The sequence below is a fragment of the Melanerpes formicivorus genome, unplaced genomic scaffold (genome assembly GCF_026170545.1).
Source record: "Melanerpes formicivorus ecotype bairdi unplaced genomic scaffold, bMelFor1.0.p_v2 SCAF_25, whole genome shotgun sequence".
Classification (NCBI taxonomy): Eukaryota; Metazoa; Chordata; class Aves; order Piciformes; family Picidae; genus Melanerpes; species Melanerpes formicivorus.
In genome coordinates, this window is record NW_027142377.1 from 3525866 (window position 1) to 3547092 (window position 21227).

The following is a 21227-nucleotide window of genomic DNA, read 5'->3' on the forward strand; positions in this document are numbered from 1 at the left end:
AGAATAATACAAGTTTACAAAGTCACATCTGTAACATCTACTTAAGATGCCCTATCACAAATGTCAAATAACTGGATATAATTAATTACACCAGATGGATTTCAGCCTCAGTCTTAGCTAATAGCCTTGCATTATTCTTGTTTAAGCATTTACCAATGAAACCTGTGTACTTTCCTGGCCACTGAATTATGATCCTTTTCAGAAATTAGCCTTTTAAGACAAAAGCTATACTTGAAGCTTAAGAGGAAAACCATGTAATGGAAATGTCCTACAATCCCCTTTTAATTAACAGCAATGGGCACACATACAAGCTGAGCTACTCATTTCCTCAAGACAACGCCTCTCAAACCATAAGATGTTATCTCAGAAACCCCCTGGATCGAAGTGCTTGTGCCGCTTCAGACCACTTCTATCCTATTGTCTCCCCCATTAGTTCATAGGGCACATGGCCTTTTCCCAGACTGATGGGTTCAGGATTAACATTTTGCACCTCGTGCTCTGGCTTTGCACACACAGACTTCTACATCCACACAAACTCCAAAACTCTGCTTAGAATAATCTGCAACTGTCATCTCCAGTAGCAAGTTGAAAGGGGTAAAGACAGGACACACAGACTGCTGGATGAACTCTGTCCAAACCTCCTGAGCACACCAAGAACTACTTTACATGAGTACTGCTATCTTTGGTTAAGGACACACATTGGGTCTTTGGCATTTTTTAACCTTAATTGCATAAAAAAAGACTCCCAAGTCCAATAGCTCTTTCATTTGGCACAGCCATGCCATCAACCTGTAGAAATAAAACATTCTCAGTTCAGCTTTGCAGCTGGCAAATGTCTGTGGCCCTCTGACATACACACTGACAAGCAGGAGTCCTGTAGATCAGTAGGCAGCAGTTAGGTACCTAAATGAACACACAATCAGATTCTCTTGAAGGAATTGTTGTTTATTCAGAGAGTTCATCATAAACAAAACTGTGTAAATTCATACCAGTCACTTAAAAAGTTTCTAGAGCTATGCAACAATTGGCTGAGTTTAACAAGCTTGTCAGTGCATTGAACTTGTACTTTCAAGTATGTATTTTTAGATAGCCAGTGACAAAAGAACCTTCATTTTAGCACCTAATTCAGTTTAGTCCATATTCAGCATAGGTATCCTGGACCTGTTCCTTCTTTTCATGTAGTTTTTCACACTGATGATCTTTCCCAACCACTTTTGTAGACTGCCACCCAAACTGCATTTGGGTGGAGTAGTTTGGTTACTGCTAGCTGCTTTTGGACAGATAATTGGGATTTGCTTTGCACTGTATTGAACAATAAATTAATGAGGTTCTTCTGAAGGAAGTAACACACCTCCTCTCCTAAACAACTGAGCTTCACCTTTTGAGGAAAACAAGTAGGATATTTCTAGACAGAGCAGCAGGTTTTATTGCACCCAAGAATGCTTTCCCTGATGAATGATTGAGAAACAGCAAGGGATGACCACACTCAGAATCATAGAATGGGCTGGCTGGAAGGGACCTCTAGAGGTCATCTAGTCCAACCCCCGTGCAGGAAATAGGGACATCTCCAACTAGATCAGCTATCTCAGCCCCATCAAGCCTGACCTTGAATGTCTCCAGAGATGGGGCCTCCATCACCTCCCTGGAGAACCTCTTCCAGCATTCTTCCACCCTCACAGTAAAAAGCTGCTTTCTTCCTGACATCCAGTCTAAATCTGCCCTTCTCTAGTTTCAAACCATTGCCCCTTGTCATACTGCCATATGCCCTTGTAAACAGTCCCTGTCCAGCTTTTTGCAGGCTTCCTTCAGATACTGGAAAGTTGCACTAAGGTTTCCCCAGAGCCTTCTCTTCCCCAGGCTGAACAACCCCAACTCTCTCAGCCTGTCTTTGTAAGGTGCTCCAGCCCTCTGATTATTTTTGTGGCCCTGCTCTGGACCCTCTCTATCAGGTCCCTGTCATTCTTGTATTGAGGGGCCCAGAGCTGGACACAGTACTGCAGGTGAGGCCTCATCAGAGCAGAGCTGTTTTTGATGAAGCCTAGGATGCCATTGGCCTTCTGGCTGCAAGTGGACATTGTTGGCTCATATCCAGCTCCTCATCCACCAGTACCCCCAGGTCCTTTTCCACAGGGCTGCTCTCTATCATATCACTCCTACCACTTCTAGGCACATTTCTCTTTCTCACAGTGTCAGCAGGAAAGGATGAGCACTGCAGACAAAATTCCAAGCGAGTTCCTACCTGTGCTGTTTGCTAAGACTGTCCCCAACCTGTTCCATTATTTGGACACTACAAATTGCCCCTTGGAGATATCTGTTTTTTCCATTGACCAGACATGGTGGCTTAGAGGGGAAACCAAACTGCCTCTTTGTGGCCCTTGATGTTCAGTTTTCTCAGAGGCAACAGAAGTAAGGAGATATGGCATATGTTCAAGTTCAGAAGCTGAAAAGGAAGCAGCTTAACACAGTAAATAACCCTCACAAAAATACAAATATAGCATTTCACACAGTGATGTAATGAGAAAGCAAACATGGCTCTTTCACAAACACCACAGACTGGATAGAACTGGTTCAGACTTCTTAATATTTAGGGGATTAAAGGCATTAGAAAGTGTAAATCATTCAGGTGTTAAAAAAAGGGAAGGGGATTCTTCGGCATTATGAGCAAAGTATCACTTGCATCTATTACCAGTAAGTGTATGTCAGGTCACTGAACACTGAAACATGCCTTCTCTCATATCAGATGGCAGACACACACCTCAGCCTTCTGGGCAAACTAAAACCCTGTCAACATTCTTAAATATACCTTCATCAAAGGCTTGTGATACAGCACCTCTACAAGATGGGTTCAGGATATAAAACACGTTTAAAAATCAGTTCTTGGTGTCTCTAACTTTGACATGAGAGGAAACAAAGCTTTAGTCCATCTTCTTCTTTTTCCCTTTAGCAGGGGTTTTGGAGGTATGTTCCTTTTCAGCACTTGGTTCCCAGAGTGCATTTCTCACAAATCTTGAAGCAGCTCCTTTATTGAGTTTGGATGCCTTTTTCTTGTCTGCTATTTCTTTGACCTTGTTCATGTAGGTTCTTATTCTTTCCTGGGGGGAAAGCAGAAAAAAAAAATAATGTATATTTCACACCATTCTCCCAAGACTGCTGTTACAATAAAATCAATGAGTAGAAGCTCTCCACACTATACATTTCTGTAATAGCTAGAAAAACACCATCATTTCAATATACATACCAGGCTCTTTGCTAATTTGAGCCTTCTGCTTTAGCAGATCTTCCACCACAGGTGCCTATCCTACCAATATCTGCACGACATCCACTGTCTTAGGAACATGCAGTCCTACACAGATGCAGACTCTAATCTACAGCAAGGCAAGAATTGTTCTTGCAAGCAAAGTTAGAAAACAAAACCCTCGATTCAGTTTGGAGCTTGGCCTGCATGAAGATGGCAAAGCAATATTTAGCTATTTCCCATATTTATGGGTGAATTAGACTACCTGACTACTGCCTAAAAAAAAAGATAAAATGCAGCATGTACAATCCAAGCCAAAAGCATCTTACACAAAATCAAAGATGTTAAAAGCACTACACCTGCAATCACACAGAAGTTGTGTGGTTAAGATCCTGAAATGGTCAAGGGAGCTTATCAGTGAACCTATTTAAGGCAGCCTGGTGAATTTCCAGCTGTACCACAATTCTTTTTACCATGTAAATCAATAATTAAAAAAGCCTATTTCCACTGCCATTCCATAAAGCAAGGAGATACTGCCTTACCACCTCAGCCTACCATAGTCATTCAGTGCCTAAGGGGTTCTGGAACAAAGCATGGCTTAGATTCAGCCCCACCTAAATACACTCTCCCAGTCTGACAAACTCATTTATGTGCCAACTCATCCTCATCCACTTCTGCAATCAATAAAGAAAATTACTCTGAGAGGGTAACCAAACCCTTCCAAGGTGGGGGAATCACCCTGTGTTAAGTGCCTGCTTCTCTCCCCTGACTAGAGAGGATACTTACAGTAATTCTGTAAAATACATAGAGGTTTGGTTAACAGATTTTATGTCTACACATTTAGTCTAATAAGGCCTCCAACTCCAGGGGCTTTAGGTGTTACTGGAATGCAAACATTAAAACATACACATATATATGGCACATGATTTATAAATGGGGATTAATAGACCATTTATGGATATCCCTAACTCAATAGATTTTATAACACAGCCCACACATTTCTCACAGCTCTTGGAGTCTGGAACGTAAGTTACAAGACCTACATTACAGAACTGATCTTCAGTTCTGCAGGATTCTAAGCAACTGATTTGCCATTGGCCACTCTTTCTGTATCAAAAAGATAGCTTTAAGGAGGAGAGCTTTACAAGGTCTGAAATCATGATAGACTGTCATGTTTCTTTGGTGACTGAGATGGCTAACGAGAACAGATGGCAAACTTACATCTATCAGCTTGGGGAAAAGGAGCTGACAAGTGCCAAGGTGACAAAGGAAATAACTCCAATAGCTTGAATTTTAAGTTTTACTAACACTTATGAATCCCCATGTATTCCCTGTATGTAGACAAGGAGAGCAACTCTAAAAACAAAACAATTGTGGCAGAAGAATCTTTTCTCATTCCCTTTCCACCTGAATAAGAACAAACTTAATGCTCCTGGAAAGAAGGAATGAAGGAATGTGCATTTATTCACCCTGATACTTGTAAAAGGGAAAGAGAACTGTCTAAGAACCTAGGCTGTGATAATTTGATCATTCTTCAGAGTTAAAATGACTGACAACTGTGAAGTAGAATAGTTTCACAGTTTCATAGTTTCATTCAGGGTTGGAAGGGACCACAAGGATCACCTAGTTCCAACCCCCCTGCCATGGGCAGGGACACCCCACACTAGATCAGGCTGGACAGAGCCTCATCCAGCCTGCTCTTAAACACCCCCAGGGACGGGGCCTCGACCACCTCCCTGGACAACACATTCCAGGGTTTCACCACTCTCATGGTAAAGAACCTCCTCCTCACATCCAGCCTGAATCTTCCCACCTCCAGCTTCATTCCATTCCCCCTAGTCCTATCACTCCCTGACATCCTGAGAAGTCCTTCCCCAGCCTTCCTGTAGGCCCCCTTCAGATACTGGAAGGCCACAATTAGGTCACCTTGGAGCCTTCTCTTCTGCAGACTGAACAGCCCCAACTCCTTCAGTCTGCCCTCATAGGAGAGGTGCTCCAGCCCTCTGATCATCCTTGTGGCCCTTCTCTAGACACATTCCAGCACCTCCACATCTCTCTTGTAATAGGGGCTCCAGAACTGGACACAGTACTCCAGGTGGGGTCTCACCAGGGCTGAGTAGAGGGGGAGAATCACCTCCCTCGACCTGCTAGCCCCACTTCTCCTGATGCAGCCCAGGATCTGATTGGCTTTGCGGGCTGCAAGAGCACATTGAGAGCTCATGTTGAGCTTTTTGTCCACCAGCACCCCCAAGTCTCTCTCCTCAGGGCTACTTTCCAGCATAAAATATCCACAGCGGAAGAAAAACAATTTACTTCTTTTTAGTGTCACTAAATTAACACAATATTCAGACACTACATAACATAGAAGGAACAAGAAACTGACTGAAAGCTCATGAAATATTAACTGATCCATCTTTTAGATATGATGCAGCCTAGACCACTGAAATTAAAAATAGAAGCATTCTTATTATTCAGGCTAGCTTTGCCACATTTTTTCAGTCCTACCTTCTGCTGGTTATGTAAGGATCACATTTAAGCTAAAGTATTTTCCTATTGCCCTGATGTAATATTGTCATGGATACAGGAATTAAAAGGGGTAACTGTAAGTTTGTAAGTTTGGATTTTTCTTTTTAATTTGTTTTTTCTTCTTCAGGCTAAATGATTTGATTTTTTCTTCAGTCAGCTGAACTTTCAGATAGCTGAGCCTTCTGGGCTGTAGTCATGCATCTAAATGGAATATAAAGGCAAACCCAGAAGATTTATTGTAGGTTGTAAATATGTCACTAATGCAAAATTACTGGACAATACACATACTGCTGGTGCCAAAAAAGCTTTTAGCTTTGTTGCTGAACTGGATTCTTTACTGCTGAGAAAATGAATTAATGGAGGACTTGGAAGGGGGAGGGGAGCTCTTTCCCGTCTTCGCAAGTAAATCAATTGCGTTCTACTTCCAGAGTCATACAAAAGTAAGGAAAAGCAGCCTCGGAGTTTAACAGGATTCCAACTATTTGTAAGAAAAAAAAAAAAGCCATACTGGAAGTTATAAATTATTATCAGACATGTAACATTTTTCCATTTAACAGATAGAAGTGAAAAGCTGCTCTGTTCAGAATCCAGTTCTCCGAGGCGGAGAAAAGAAAAGATGACACTATTCATTTTCTTCTTCTCTTCTAATTTCAGGAGACTACAACTTTGCTTTAAACCGTGCTTTTTGGAAATAAAACTAGAACTATCTTAGTTTTAAGAGCTCAGCAGGGCATATGAACAGTTATTTAACACCAAACACCATAAGCATACTAGTATGACAACATAGCCATTTTAAACACAGACACAAACCTTTTTTTACTTCTATGTGAGTTAACCATTCTGGATAAGTAAATTATCGCACTGCATGCAACATAAGAATCTTACCAGTTCTTGTTTCACTGGATGTTCTTTTGGATTGATTCCCTGAGTAACCAAGTATACTAGAACAAAAGAAAAAAACCCAACATGGGTTATTTTTGAAACTGAAGGCTGTCATGACTGAGGACCCTTCCACATAAACCCATCAACGTGAATTGGAGTTAACTGTGTTAAGCGTCTGACAAACTATTATCATCAAATACTTTGGCTAAAATAAACCCAACCCAATAAACCTCACATGTTTAAACTTTTAGTCCTTAAAAGGACACAAAATGTTGTCATGAAAAAAACCCACCCTCATGCATGTAGAGAGTCAGATTTTGTGAATATCCATTTTTTATTTGGAGTTTCAACATCGTTTACCCTACGGAGGGGCAGTAATTTGGGTCCTCAGGGTAATTCCAAGTTTCTAATTATTTAGCATGAAATCTGATTATCTGATCTTTGCACCTGTCTAGAAGGTGCTCAAAAGCAATCTTAAATGCTACTACTTGTTTCCCCAATCACAGACTTACCCCAGAACATGGAATTCAATGTGTACACCGAAACCAAATCCAGCTTTGCTTGCTCAAGAGGGTCTAACTAGAGTGAAAAAAACCACAACACAAACACACATTTGAACATTTGTGCACATATTTTAGTAATATGCACTTTATACAATGGTGAATGCATTCAGAATACACCCTGAACGAGCCCACTTTTGCACCACAAGCTGATTGAGACTACGCCCATTTCTGCGCCATCACAGAACCATTCTCCCCTCTGAAAGTATTAACATCATTTTTCCAGCCTGATGTTAAATGCTGCAGTCACAGATAGCCAAAAGCACAACAATCTCTTGGCCTGTAGTAACTCTTAGACTACCCTTCCCATAGTCAGAAGTAAGTCTCTATTGAATTAAGTTTCTTTGGAAAAAAATAGTTGTTGCTCTCAATGGGTAAAAAAAACTCCAAAGCCAAACTGAAACTCAAATGTAACTGTAGAACACTACAAACAATCAATGAGCATTTACACCACACATAGCAGACTGTGTTCAATGCATGCTGGAATACTTAGGGCTGTAAAGCAAAAGAGGAATAAAGGTAATGAGGTTTTTTTTCCTTGGCTGTCAAAGTCAATTTATTATTTCAGTCCTATAGCATTTCCAGAAAGACTGATAACATCATTGTACAGCTCACTAGTTCTAACATGGATACTGTCAAAAGATCAGTGTTGTCAAGACTGTTTTCTTTGTAATTTATTTGTGTTTGAATCCTCAGAGGATAAAGAAGTTCCCTCAAGCGCTGGATTTTTCTTGCCCTACAGAAAGAAATTATGTGTTAGGCTTTCAGTGTTCCAAGACAGAGAGGCTTGTATGAAGTCTTAGGGCAGTACCCTGCTTTGCCTTTATGTCCTGAAAAAAAAACCAAACACGTTTTACAGACTTATGCTTTATAACATTGCTAGAGGACACAAGTGCCAGGTTCTGCAAGCCTAGACTTCTAGAATCAGATCATTTCTCTCTGCTTCCTTCTGGGTATACCCAGCTGCATTTAGTCTGTCATGAAAAGGTCTCAAAAATGTGAACGACCTCCCTGTGAAGAAAGAGCACCCAGCATACACTTCAAGAAAGGTCAGGAATAAGCTAGAAAGTCCTCTACCTAAATGACTCACTGGTAAGCTTGAAAGAACATGTCTTTAGTTGTTTCATCTGTAAGACCATCTGGATACTGTGGAAATGTAACAGCTTAAAATATTTCAGGTATCAAAGGTAGGAAGTGTCAGATTTGTTACTTCTCTATGCAGTGGCTAGTCTAACCTGCCCTTTTATTTCTGTCTGGGCTCCCAAGGATTCTTGTGTTAATAACAAAAGGGCTGTCAAAAGCCAGATTATTTACCTTCTGGAGCAGCTCACTCCTGGGAACTGACATCATTGTCTTCAGCATCTCATCTACAGAACCAAGAGATTTTTCAAAGGCTGCGAGATAATCATGAATCTCAGTGGGGTATTCTTCCGTGTTAGTGTCATCTTCTGACATTTCCATCTGGAAAAAGGAAACAAAACTAATCATCCTTCTTCATTAAGGCCCTACAGAGTCAAAAGACTGAATTTTATGACACCAACCATTAGTATTCATTCATCAAAAATAGGCAATGCCTACTTCTGAAGAGCTCTAGCAGCTAATGTCAACAGTGACACAGCTAAAGGTCCTGTAGTTTCAGAGGTGTCTCCTAACTGCTGTGCAAAATAGCACAAAGGAGTGTTACAAATGACACAGCTGTAAGTACCTACCTTCCTAACAGTCCCAAACCAGCATTTAGCTTTTATGGTCTGTGATAGAAAGAAATTATTTGCTTGTTTAAAAGAAGTGGTCCATAAATCACAGCATATAAAGAGCTACACCAACAGGCAGCACACAACAAAAAAAAACCCCAACCAACAGTCCAGACATTACTTCAGCTTTAGAGCAATCACACAGCACCATGTAAGTCAAGCTCAGTTACATCTTCCAGTGCTAAATTTAAGAGTGGGTCCAAGAAATCCTTTGTGTGAGCCCTGTATCCAGTTTTTCTGAATTCTCTAGGGGATATTATAGTCTGTGGTATAAGTCTACTAGCAACAAAGCTGACCTGGTTTGGGGATTTCAGACTACCCTGGAAATCCTGTAGACACATCTATGCACAGCAACTCTGAGATAAGCAAAGATGCAAAAAATCCCAAAGCACTCCTTTTTTGATCCAGCATTCATGGCAACATGGCATGGCTACTGCCAAACCATCTGGCTGCTCCTTTACAATCAATATCTTTAATTCCTCTCAAATCATATATCACCATCAATCCTGGGGACTTATTGGTACTTAAAGCTGGGTTATTTTCCACAACCTTCTACTGACTGAACAACAACATTTGGAATGTTACAAGGAAAGAAGAGGAAAAAATAAATCATTTTGTGGCCAAGAAGGCAAATGGCATCCTGGGGTGCATGAGGAAGAGTGTGGCCAGCAAGCCAAGCGAGGTTCTCCTCTCACTCTGCTCTGCACTGGTGAGACCACCTGTGAAATACTATGTCTACTTCTGGGTTCCCCAGATCAAGGACAGGGACTTGCTGGAGAAGGTAGAGAAAAGGGCTACAAAGATAATTAGAACAACTCTCTGTCTCCTCAGAAGGGAGATAAGTCTTCTTAGTCTGGAAAAGAGAGGACCGAGGGATTTTATAAATGCTTATAAATACTTCAAGGGTTGGTGTCAGGAAGATAGGGCCAGGCTTTTTTCAGTGGCACTCAGTAACAGGGCAAGGGATAAGGAGCACCAACTGAACACATAAGAAGTAAGTTCCATCTAAACATGGGGAGAAACTTTTAGTTTAAGGGTGGTGGAGCACTGAACAGGCTGCCCAGAGAGGTGGTGGAGTCTCTATCTCCAGAGACATTCAAAGCCAGCCTGGACGAGTTCCTGTGCAACCTTCTTTAGGTGAATCTCACTTGGCAGGGGGGTTGGACTCAATGATCTCTAAAGGTCCCTTCCCTCCCACTCCCTATCATTCTGTGACTTTCCTGCTCATTTGGTGAGCTGCACCCAGAATAGTGGGAGCATATGGATCACTGCAGTCCTTCCTACTTAGGATCTGATAATCCCACTACCCAGCTGCTGCATACAGAGGGGGGGCACATAAGTTGTAGAAACTGCACTTTATCTACAAACACCAAGTGCAAACAGCAAGGAAACAGCAAACAGCTGTCACTGGAGTTTGTTTTAGATAATGATTTGATCTTTCCCTTTTCCTGGCAAGAATAAGGTATGTGTGAGAGAGGTTTCTTTGTATTTATATTGTCTCCTGGAGGTCAAACAGGAGGAAGATCAGGAGGTGTGGTGGGTTGAAAACAGTCTGGAGCTACTCAAGCTTGTCTGCAACTCCAGTTTTAACTGCACCAGTGTGATTTCAAAGCTATCAGACAATTAACAGACCCAGTTTCACCACTGCTATTTGCACAGCTCAGTATTATAATCCTACTCAGCTTTATGACTTCTCATCCTGAGCTGGTTTTCAGATTGAGTACAGAACCACAACGCTAATGATGACACACTGAAGGTCCCCTCCCCAGCTCAGCATGTAACTCACATGTAAATACTATTCAAGTCAGCTGCAGCACATCTAAGCAGAAGAGCATAGCTGAACCTACATGATATTGCCCCCAGAAGAAAGCTGATCTGGACCTACAATATTGCCCCCATAAAGGCAATTATTTTTGCCATTTAAGACAGCATTGTTTGTGTTTGGTTCTGTCCTGGCCACTTGCATTATAATCACCCTTCTTAGGCTGATTAAAAGAATTCAGAAACAATGTTTGTTGTTAATTTTTATCCATATAATACATCACAGGAAACACTCAAAGCTACAGAAGAAAGTACATTTTCCCAGCTGTTACCAGAGTTAAGCTTGGTTAGAAGGTGTCTGTCCACACATATTTACTATCCTTACACATGCAGGGAGAGAGGAGTAACCCTATCCAACTATCACCTATAGAGCCTACCACCACTGCAACACTTAATGTACTATGGTCTTATTTTGATGGACAGGCATGAACATAGGGATAAATTCCAACTTTTCTCTCTCCTTTTATCAGAGCATCCAGCAATAACAACTGCAGGAACTGAAAAAATACAACATATTAAAAACCAACCCCACCACCAAAACCCCACAGCAGGAATATGTTATCAGCCAAAACTAATTTCATCTATTTTATGGCAAGGACAAGCAGTCACTAGAGTATATGTGATATTCTTTCTACTAGCTCAAGCTAGACCACAAGAATGAGACAGAGAAAGAACAGTGAGATGGAAAGATAACAGAAACAGTCCACAACACGTTTTTCTATGATTGCTCTCTCATGAACCAGGGAAAAAAACCCCAAAGTTCCCCTTGTGTGACTAAGTATTTACTTGACACTGTCAATTAGCCAGGAAAAGGGGGTGGGGAAATGCATCAGCCTTCAATGGATGGAGACTGCCTATGAGCCAATGTACAGTACTCTTCATTGGTAAGTCTGCTCCTTCTGCCCCAGGAGGAAGAATTTGTTGAACTTGGGTTTTCTGTTCATTTCAACAGGAACTAGCAAGTTCCTACTCCTGCTGTGGAGGGGCCTCTCTTTCCATTAGGCTGTTGTTTCAGCATTACTAATCTCTGAGCAGGATATGTTACAGTGTTGGCATATGCCAGCAATGAGGTGGCAGTCAACAGCCTAAAATAGCTTTGATAACATTAAATCAACAAGAGCAAACTCACACGACATTACAAAACGTGTTCACCAGAAACTCCCCAACATGGTTTCTGCCAAGATCAACACACAGACTGCAAAGTCACACCTGCAGAATGACAAGGCCAAGGACAGGAGGAACCAAGACCACATCAGTGATTCTCTAAACACACCCAAGGGCTATACTGCACTCAACAGTTACTAAGCCACAGACAAAATTTACCTCACAGGTTTACAAGTGGTTCTCTATATATTCTGAGTAGTTACAAACTGAATTCAGTTCCTGAAGTCAACATTCACCACACAGGGTTTCAGTGCTGAATTTGCTGACCTTCAACCAAATTTTATTTGACACAGGAAACAAAAAAAAAAAAAAGGACAGTACAAATATTCAGAGGAGAGAGGTTACAAAAATACTTGCTGAGTGAACATGTGAAAAATAGGGAAGCCTAAGAGAAGCAAGGATGGCAGCATTTTGATGATGAAATAGTAACACTAGTCATAGATTCACAGAATGCTTTGGGTTGGAAGGGACCTTAAAGATCATGTAGTTCCAAACCCCCTGCCATGGGCAGGGATACCTTCCACCAGACCAGGTTGCTAAAGGCCTCATCCAACCTGGCCTTAACACCTCCAGGGAGGGTCCAGTGTCTCACCACCTTCACTGTAAAGAATTTCTTTCTAATATCCACTCTAAATCTATACTTTTCCAGCTTAAATCCATCCCCCACTCATCCTATCACTACAAGCCCTTGCAAAAAGTCACTTCCTGGCTTTCTTACAGGCTACTTCAAATATATAGGCTACTTCAAGTACTGGAATGCTGCTCTAAGGTCTCCCCAGAACCTTCTCTTCTCCAGGCTGTACAGAGCCAATTCCCAAAGCCTGTCCCCACAGGGAAAGTGCTACAGCCCTTTGATCATCTTCGTAGCCCTCCTCTGGACCTGCTCCAGCAATTCCATGTCCCTCTTATGCTGGGGCCCCAGAACTGAAAACATTACTCCATGTAGGGTCTCAGAAGAGCAGAGGGGCAGACACACCTCCCACATCCTGCTGGTCACACTTCTTTTGATGCAGCCCAGAACATGGTTGGCTTCTGGTCTGCCAGAGCACATTGCCAGCTCATAGAGATGCAGAACACCATCTGTGGTTGTGTGCATGATAGTAATACTTTATAAGAGTTTTAATTTGGAGAATGCAAACCAAATTTTACAACCCATAAGCATAAAAAAGAAGAGACAAGGCCTGCTCTGATTAAGGGCCCTGAGGTAAACAAACAGTGATGAAAAATGTGGTATGGCTTCATAACACCAAGCTATCAGAAACAACTTTCTCTTCTTAACCCTAAGCCTGGAGGAATAGGGAAAACTTACTTCAGTTGAGGACGTGGAGTTTTCACAGGGATTGGAACAGATGAAATAAAACCTTGTAGGATGGAGAACAGAGATGCACTCTAGCCTAGCACAGGAAGATAAGGCATGGCAGTAACTACAGCCTGACACAAAAGGGACAACAAAAAAATAGAGAACAGAGGAAGCCAACACAAAGAAAATCAAGTTACTTCCTAGCGCAGCAAAATGGAGTTTGTACAGAACAGCATGCATGGGGAACATGGTCACACAAAGAGGCAACTAAATGTGGTGTTACACCATGAGCAAGCCTGCATGAAGAATGGAGACCAGCCAGAGTTATATGGAACAAAGAGAGCTCAGAGAAAGCTAATAAAGTCTGCAACCTCAAACCTTTCATAGTCTGTTATCACATCCCCTTGGCATCACTTCTACAGTTAACAATATCAAGCTTCACACTCATTGTTACTCCTCAGCCAATCACCTATCTCTCTTCTTTCTGTGCCTGCTTCTGCAAGCAGGAGCTGTGGTGACCAGCACCATTCCAGTGCACTCCTTATGTGTTTAAAGAAATGGATTGTTTCTCAGTTAACCATTCTCTTACATAGACACCCTACAATTTCCTACTGCTGCCATTAAAAGCAAACAAACAACTTCACTAAAGGCAGGCAGTCCATCTGAAAAGCAGACCAACTGTGCACAGATGAAGAATTGATTCAAAAAAACCAATCTCAAGCCACTTCAAAGAGAAATGCATGTCAGAAAGGTCTGTGTCAGGTCTGTGTGACTGCTGCACCACATGTCTGAAAGGAAGCCTAAGAATTCCAGCAAGCACTTCCAAGCTTCTCCTGTTCTAAGCTATAGCTTTAGGTTAAGTGCTTTCTGAATCCTTTAGCAAGAGTCATCCTGCCACTCAATTAGCAACATCCATGTAGTCCTCTTTGATAGTGTTCTTCTGTGTTTTTAACCACCAAATGAGCCAGACACCTGCCAATTTTGATTTATTTTACAATCATGTGTTGCCATTTTTGTCTCAGAAATGAGGCCTTTTAATTAGCATAACCTGAAGAGTAATTTGCAAGGCAAAGCCCCTTCTAAGTTGCTAGCAGCAACTAAGCTTGCAGAAAAACTGTGACAAAGCATAAGGAAGGGGACATGTTCACCCTTGCAGCACCATAAGAGAAAGGTAACAAGATTTACTTCATTACAAGCACTTGAGCTTAGTAATTTGAAGCATCACCTGCCTTTCTGTCAGGGGAAAAGAGTGGTGAACTCTAGCTATGACCTGGATGTGCAGGCTGTATCTTCTCATTGGAATGCATGTTCTGCTTGCAACAACTACCAAGTTCTCACAGTTGCAATGCTATTTTCCTGACTTTTAATAGGAATGTACAGTGTTTACTGCCCAAATATAGCCTTCTGGAGTACAGCCCTTCTCAAGGCATGACTCCAGCTGAAAACCCTCTCTTTCATGGGCAGCTACACAAGTCATGAATTTAACTGTGCTTATGCTTACCAACAAAATCTGCACCACACAGACTCCATCCCCTGTGCTCGATAGTTTCAGAGGAGCAACCACAAACCTGGGACAGGGACTTAGAGCTCTCCTGGAAGCCTAGTTCAGCTCCTAAGCCTCACATGCACACCAGGTGAAGTAGATATGCATGCAAACCATGGCCTTCCCTACGATTTAGAAACAAAATCCCTTGTTCTAGCACTTCTTTGTGTAAAAAGAAACACTGTACTGATTCTTCAGACACAGCAAAATGGGATTTGAAAGAAGGCCTGTAAGAAAAATGGCTCTTTAACAGGACCTCTTACGACAGGCCAAGAGGTAATGTTTTTTAAACTAGTATGTTTTTAAGATAAATGGATTTAGACTGCATGTAAGGATGACATTTTTTAGAGAGAGGGTGGTGAGACACTGCCCCAAGATGTCCAGAGGTGGTAGAAGCTCCATTCCTGGAAACATTCCAGGTGAAGTTGGAAGGGGCTCTCAGCAACGGGCTCTAGTTGCAGATGTCCCTATTGACTGCAGCGGGGCTGAGCTAGACGACCTTTAACGGTCCCCTCCAACCCAGACCGCTGGGTGACCCAGTGATGCTTAGCATCCGAACCGGATGCCAGAATGCTTTCGGTCACAAGACTTTCTCGGGGAGCTGGAGGTACCCTTGAAAGCCCACACAAGACTGCTGCTTACAGTACATTGCCAGGCCCTATCACCTCCACTTCTAAACAGACTGGAACCCCAAGGGGTCCTCACAACCCACTTGGGAGCCGCCACCACAGGCCCTGCCTCTGACAACACAGCTCCCCCTTTTCCAACGCCTCTGAAAAGCCCTAAAAAGCACCCGGAGTGCCTGGACGACAACGCTCACCCCCCCCCCCCCCCGCCAGGTTCTCCTCTCTCTATCCTCCCTGGCCAGCCGGCTCTGCGAACCCCCAGAAGAGGGGGAGGGACAGGCTCTTACCTGGGGGCCAGGGACCCACGGGCCACGCCGCCAGCACAGACACGAGGAGGCGGAAACTCGCCGGCGCGCGGAGGTGACGTCAGTTCCGGGGACATGGGGCGCGCGCGCGCGCGCGACGGCCGCGGGGCGGAGCCCCGAGCGGCGGCTGCGGTGCTGCCGGTAGCTGCCGGCGTGCCAGGTAACGGTATGGCGGCCGCTTCCCTCCTTACGGAAGAGGCATCGGGCCCGCTCTTTTAAGGCAGAAAACCTTGCTGCCCGGCAGTCAGCCCTTGGAGGTAGAGAAGGGATACAGCCGCGTCTCTCCGACTGTTCCCAAACGCTCCAGTTGACGGCTGGAAAAAGGGGAGGCGCAAACTGGTTTTTCGAGGTAGCCCCTTAGCGCCGGAGCTGCCTCGTTTACACGGAGATGTCCCAGGGGAAGGGCTGTTTCTGGCTGAGGTTCACAGCATGGCAGGAGTTGGAAGCTGCCTGTGAAGATCACCTAGTCCAAGCTCCCAGCAAGGCAGGCTCACCCAGAGCAAATCGCACAGGAACGCGCCCAGGCGGCTTTGGAATGTCTCCAGAGACGGAGACTCCACAACCTTCTCTGGGCAGCCTGTCCCAGTGTTTCGGCACCCTCAAAGGGAAGATTTTTTTCCTTACATGAACCTCCTGTGTTCCAGTTTATGTCCATTGTCCTGTCACTGGACCTCACCGGACCCCACTGAGAAGAGTCTGGCTCTATCCTGCTGACACATCACCTATTCCTCCAGTAAGGGTTGGTTTCTTACTGCGTTACAGGTTGTAACTGCCACTGTTTGTCCTCAAGATTTCAGCAAATAAATCTGGGTTCAAAATGCAGTGGATTAGTATTTCCCCACTACAAGAGCTTGCTGAGTGGAAGATTGTACAAACACATCTGTGGCTTCCAAAGATAAGACCTACATTTGACACATTTACCTTCTGACAAGTGCCAAAAGAGAAGTCTCTATCTGCATAAAAAACATTGGCTTTACTAGCCAAAGACCTCTCTCTCCTTGTTTCTGGTCACAATCTTATCTGAAGCTTATTATAACTAAAGTCCGCAGCCCATCCCCTCCAGGGCACATGAAGATAGCATCACTGGAAGCCTTCAGTGTAGTAGAAGAGGGCCTGTTCTCAAATATAGGTTAGCAGGAGTGTATGTGGCTGATTAAGTCACGGCTGGTTGCCTGAAGGGAATGTGCTGAGCTGGCTTACTCATCATCAGGTTTTCTAGAGAAAGAGAAAAACATGTCCAGTCTGAAGAAGGATGAGGTCAAGGCTGGGGAAAGTAGAAGAATGTATTCACAGAGGGAACATGAATAGAAGTTTGGGGGCCTTACCCGGCTTCAGGGCACTGCTCTGCCTTCAGCACAATTTAAAACGCTGCAAAAGTGAGGTTAATAGGTTCCTGTTAATATGTTGATTTACATCCAAGTGTTATACTATGTCTGTTCTAATTAAATCAGCATGAAATGCAAATATGAGTCTTTTTCCCTACTCCCAGCTGGAAGCTTATCTGAAGATCTTAAGATGGAGTAGTTACTTGTTTACATCTTGTCATCTCCTTTTCCCCCAGGAGATTTAGAGGTTTAGGTTTTCAATTTCAACCAAAAATGTCTGCAAAAGCAATACAGTATTTTTTTTTCCTACCAGAGTATTTATAAAAGTGGCAAACACAGGGATTCTTTAAGAGCCCTTCTGCTGTATGTGGGATGTATGTACAGATAGAACATCTGGGGCAGGAAATGGTATCCCTGATGTCTGCTAATAACATCATATTTCACTGCTTTTTTCCTCACCATTTTCTTAAATTCAAAACCCAGTCTATTTTATCTTGGGCACTTTTCCTACTACAGACACAGAATTATGCACTGTTGGTAAAAGGAGTAACACAGTTATTTCACTGTTGGGTTTTTTTCATAACCATTTCTTACTTTCAAAACCCACCACCTAAATTATTTTATCTTAGTCTTTTTGACATGCAAGAATGTAGAATTACACACTGGGGGCAAGGGGGGATTTAGAAGACATTTTAAAATAAAATAAAATCATATTTAAGACTCAGAAATGCAACAGCCTGAGTGGCAGCAGAGGAAACAGCAAGACCTGCGCTCCAAAATGAAATGCTACTTTGCATTGCCAGTCCACAAAGTGTCTACAAGGACCTCAGAGCACTTGACATATGTTCAGCTCATTCTTACCTCAGTACTCACGTGTCACAGGTTGGGAAATACAGATAGGGAAGTTGACTGATAGACTAATTGATTTACCAAATGTTAGGTGGAAGTTTCTGCCAGCATCTTATTTCCTAAACCCAGTATTTTGTTTCAATTACAAGATGAAAGGGAAAGGCAACACACGCTGATCAATGTTCAGATTCAGCCATCTCTGTTTGTAGAAGATTGTAACCACGTCTAGCATTAATGCAACACAGGTTGTACTCACAGCCTTTCCTGATCCTACAGTGTGGCTCTCTGTCTCCTTCCAGTGGTTTGCATTTGTTATAGATTGGCTACTGGCTCCAAACTACTACAAAATGTGTATTTGGCATTTCATTAAGTGGAGTTCCTAAAGTGTGAGTGCCTTAAGCCTTGGAATTTCGTGGGGCTGTTCACTCAGACAATTACTAGGTGTCTAAGCATTTGTTTTCTGCTTAAAATGCCTGTTGGTTGGTTTGCAAAAGCAGCAAGTGAGGAGTTAAGGATTTCCATTTATCCCAGACAAAACCTGACTGAGATACAGCTCATATAATTCAATTGTTTTATGCTGGTGCCACTCTGAAAATATATTATGATTTTATAGATTTGGATATCTATATAGAAATCTATCCAAGAAATGCTGTTCTGCCAGCCAGTACTTAATGGAAGCCATTTCATTTGAGACCCCTATGAATGATTATTGATTTTTCTCCATGTTCCCCGAAACAACAGAAAACAACCCTGAATATTTTCTCTGAAGCAGTTGAAGTGACAGGCCTCTTTAACATAATTACTCCTTTATTATGATGTATCTCACTCATTGTACATACTGTATATTGATTCCTGCCGAGTCAATGCTCTTTGTGGAGCACACATGGAGGTCAAGCCTTGCTGTCTTGACCTCAGTCTGGGTCAGGCAAAGCACCACAGCCTGACCTACAGACCAGCTGTGGCAATTCCATCTCCCAGAAACAATGCCATTTGAAAAGCTCACATAGAAGATATGTTTTAAAATAGCCTAGATGATTCTTCTATTAATCTGGTGTGAGTACAAAGAGGGATGCTAGAAGCTGCTTGTAGCCAAAGGGTTTATAAATTGTCAGCAGGATTAAAACAAAACAAAACAACAAACAAACAACAACCCCCCCCACCCAGATGCTAAAATCAGTCCAAAAGCAAAAAGCAGTTGTAATAAGCATCTATAGTCATCCTAAGGGAGAAAATAAAGCAACAGAATTGCTTTCCTGCACATCCAGCTGCTTCTGACACAAAATTGCTCTTTTTGGCCTTTTAAGGTGCATCCTAATACAGAGATACTTCATTAAATAATTCAACCTTTCTAAGCAGACACTTTTATCATGTGTCCACCAAAAGCCCTTTCTAGCAATTACTGGGAAGCCCATACATCCCAACCTACAGGACATTCTCTTTTATTGAGTTTGTTCCTATCTTAAACCTCTAGAGGTTCAGCAACCATGCTGAAAATGCTAAACCAACACTGACTTACATGAGATTTAGTCTACAAGAGTACAGCCATGCTGGGCTGAAGCTAAGCTGAGACATTCTGTTTGCAGTCTGGAGGTTATATTTAAAACACATTAATCTAAACCTGTGCAACATCACATTTTAAACTGGTTCAAGAGTTTGTTCATACCTGCAGACCACAAGAAGTCCTGACCTACTTTGTTTAAAGTCCAGTTGTGGACAAAGTCATTAAAAAGCAAAGTATGAATTGGTAGCTTTTAAAATCCCAGGTGTGGGCAAGCAGACCATTTTGGGAGACCCCACAGAATGGTAGGGGTTGGAAGGGACCTCTGGAGATCATCGAGTCCAACTCCCCTCCCAAGACAGGTTCACCTAAAGAAGGTCATGCACATCCAGGTGGGCTCTGAATGTCTCCAGAGATGGACACACTAGCACTTCTCTGGGCAGCCTGGTCCAGTGCTCCAGCACTCTTAAAAAAGTTCCTCCTTATGTTTAGATGAAGCTTCTGTCCTTTATCTTTTGTCCTATCACTGGGCAGGACTGAAAAAAGCCTGGTCCCATCCTCCTCATATCCACCATTTAAGTATCCCCTCAGCCTTCTTTCTTCTAGACTAAAAAAGACCAAATTCTCTCACTCTTCCCTCACAAGGGAGATGTTCTTGTTCCCTATCATCTTTGTAGCCCTCTTCTGTACCCACTCCAGCAAGTCCCTGTCCTTCTTGAACTGGAGAGCCCAGAACTGGACGCAGTATTTCAGAGGTGGCCTCACCAGGGCAGACCAGTTTGGCAGATGTTAGGATCTGTAGTAAGCTTGAGTCTGAAGAGCCTCAGCCACTTTAGCTGGGGTAGGCATTTAGTGTTTTTGAGGCCCTGCAATATCATCTAATGAATTCACACTCTGATTTATGGGCAGGCTGGCAAGTTCCCAGCAGAAGGTGCAGCAGGAGCAAACCGAAGCATGAACATCCATCTGCTCCCCAGTCCGTGCACTGGCTGCTCAGTGGGAGACGGGCAAGTACCTGATGCTTCCTCTGCAATATCAGAAGACAAATACTAGCAAAAGGACAGCTACAGGCAGCTGCCTGGCTCAGGGGCATGTTTATGGCAACGTGTCTCTGCCTGTATTCTGCAGAGACCTGATGTATACAGGGAGTGGGGAGGCAAGGCAGCAGTGGAGTTTACAGAGATTTATTGCAAGGCGGATGGCGAGTCCAGGAAGAGAGCTGTCTGCCAACTTTGCTCCCCAGCCACTAGGCAGGGTAAGAAGGGGAACAGAGTCTTGAGGCTAACAGAGATGTCCCACCTCTTCAGGAATTAAAAAACCTGTAGCAGGGACACTTAAAATATTGGAAAAGAAGTGTAACCTCCAACATTTTCTATGTTGTGATACAATTTGCTGGGCTTGAGGACTGAGTATGTGGCAACTTACGCCCAGGTGAACTTAGACTCACCTTTCTGTTAAAATGCTCTGGAAATGTCTTGGTTTCTTTTTTTCCCCTGCACTCAAATTAAATTAGAATGGCTTTAAACTTACTAAACACAGACTCTTTCCCCTTTTGAAAACATAACATTCTTAATCAAAATACAGATGGAAAGGTACGTGGAAAGAAGGAAACTGAGCTTGATGTAGCTTTGTTTGAGGGAGGAAAAGTAATATAATTCAATAAGACTAGCTCAAGCCCTCTGATTAAAGCTTTTTTAACATAACAGATAGGGAGGATGAGATCTACACTGAGATAAAGATAGTTAGTACAGATCAAAAGAGCTTGTGTTCATGCCAACCAGATTAAATGACAGGATGTGGTGAAGTGCTGGGCACCGTATCTGGTTCCTTTCCATACAAAGC

The 21227-nt window shown here is 42.9% G+C and overlaps 1 protein-coding gene across 1 annotated transcript; it reads right to left on the bottom strand.

Annotated features, from left to right (window-relative positions):
• Positions 1-924: 924 nt before the first annotated feature.
• Positions 925-15758, bottom strand: C1D (C1D nuclear receptor corepressor). Its single transcript, XM_068153079.1, has 5 exons — positions 15696-15758; positions 8518-8664; positions 7156-7222; positions 6647-6702; positions 925-3092 (listed from the first exon to the last, which is right to left on the bottom strand). Exons 2-5 carry the CDS (start codon positions 8662-8664, stop codon positions 2916-2918), a joined length of 447 nt encoding a protein of 148 aa, XP_068009180.1. The 5' UTR covers positions 15696-15758; the 3' UTR covers positions 925-2915.
• Between the last annotated feature and the right edge of the window lie 5469 nt (positions 15759-21227).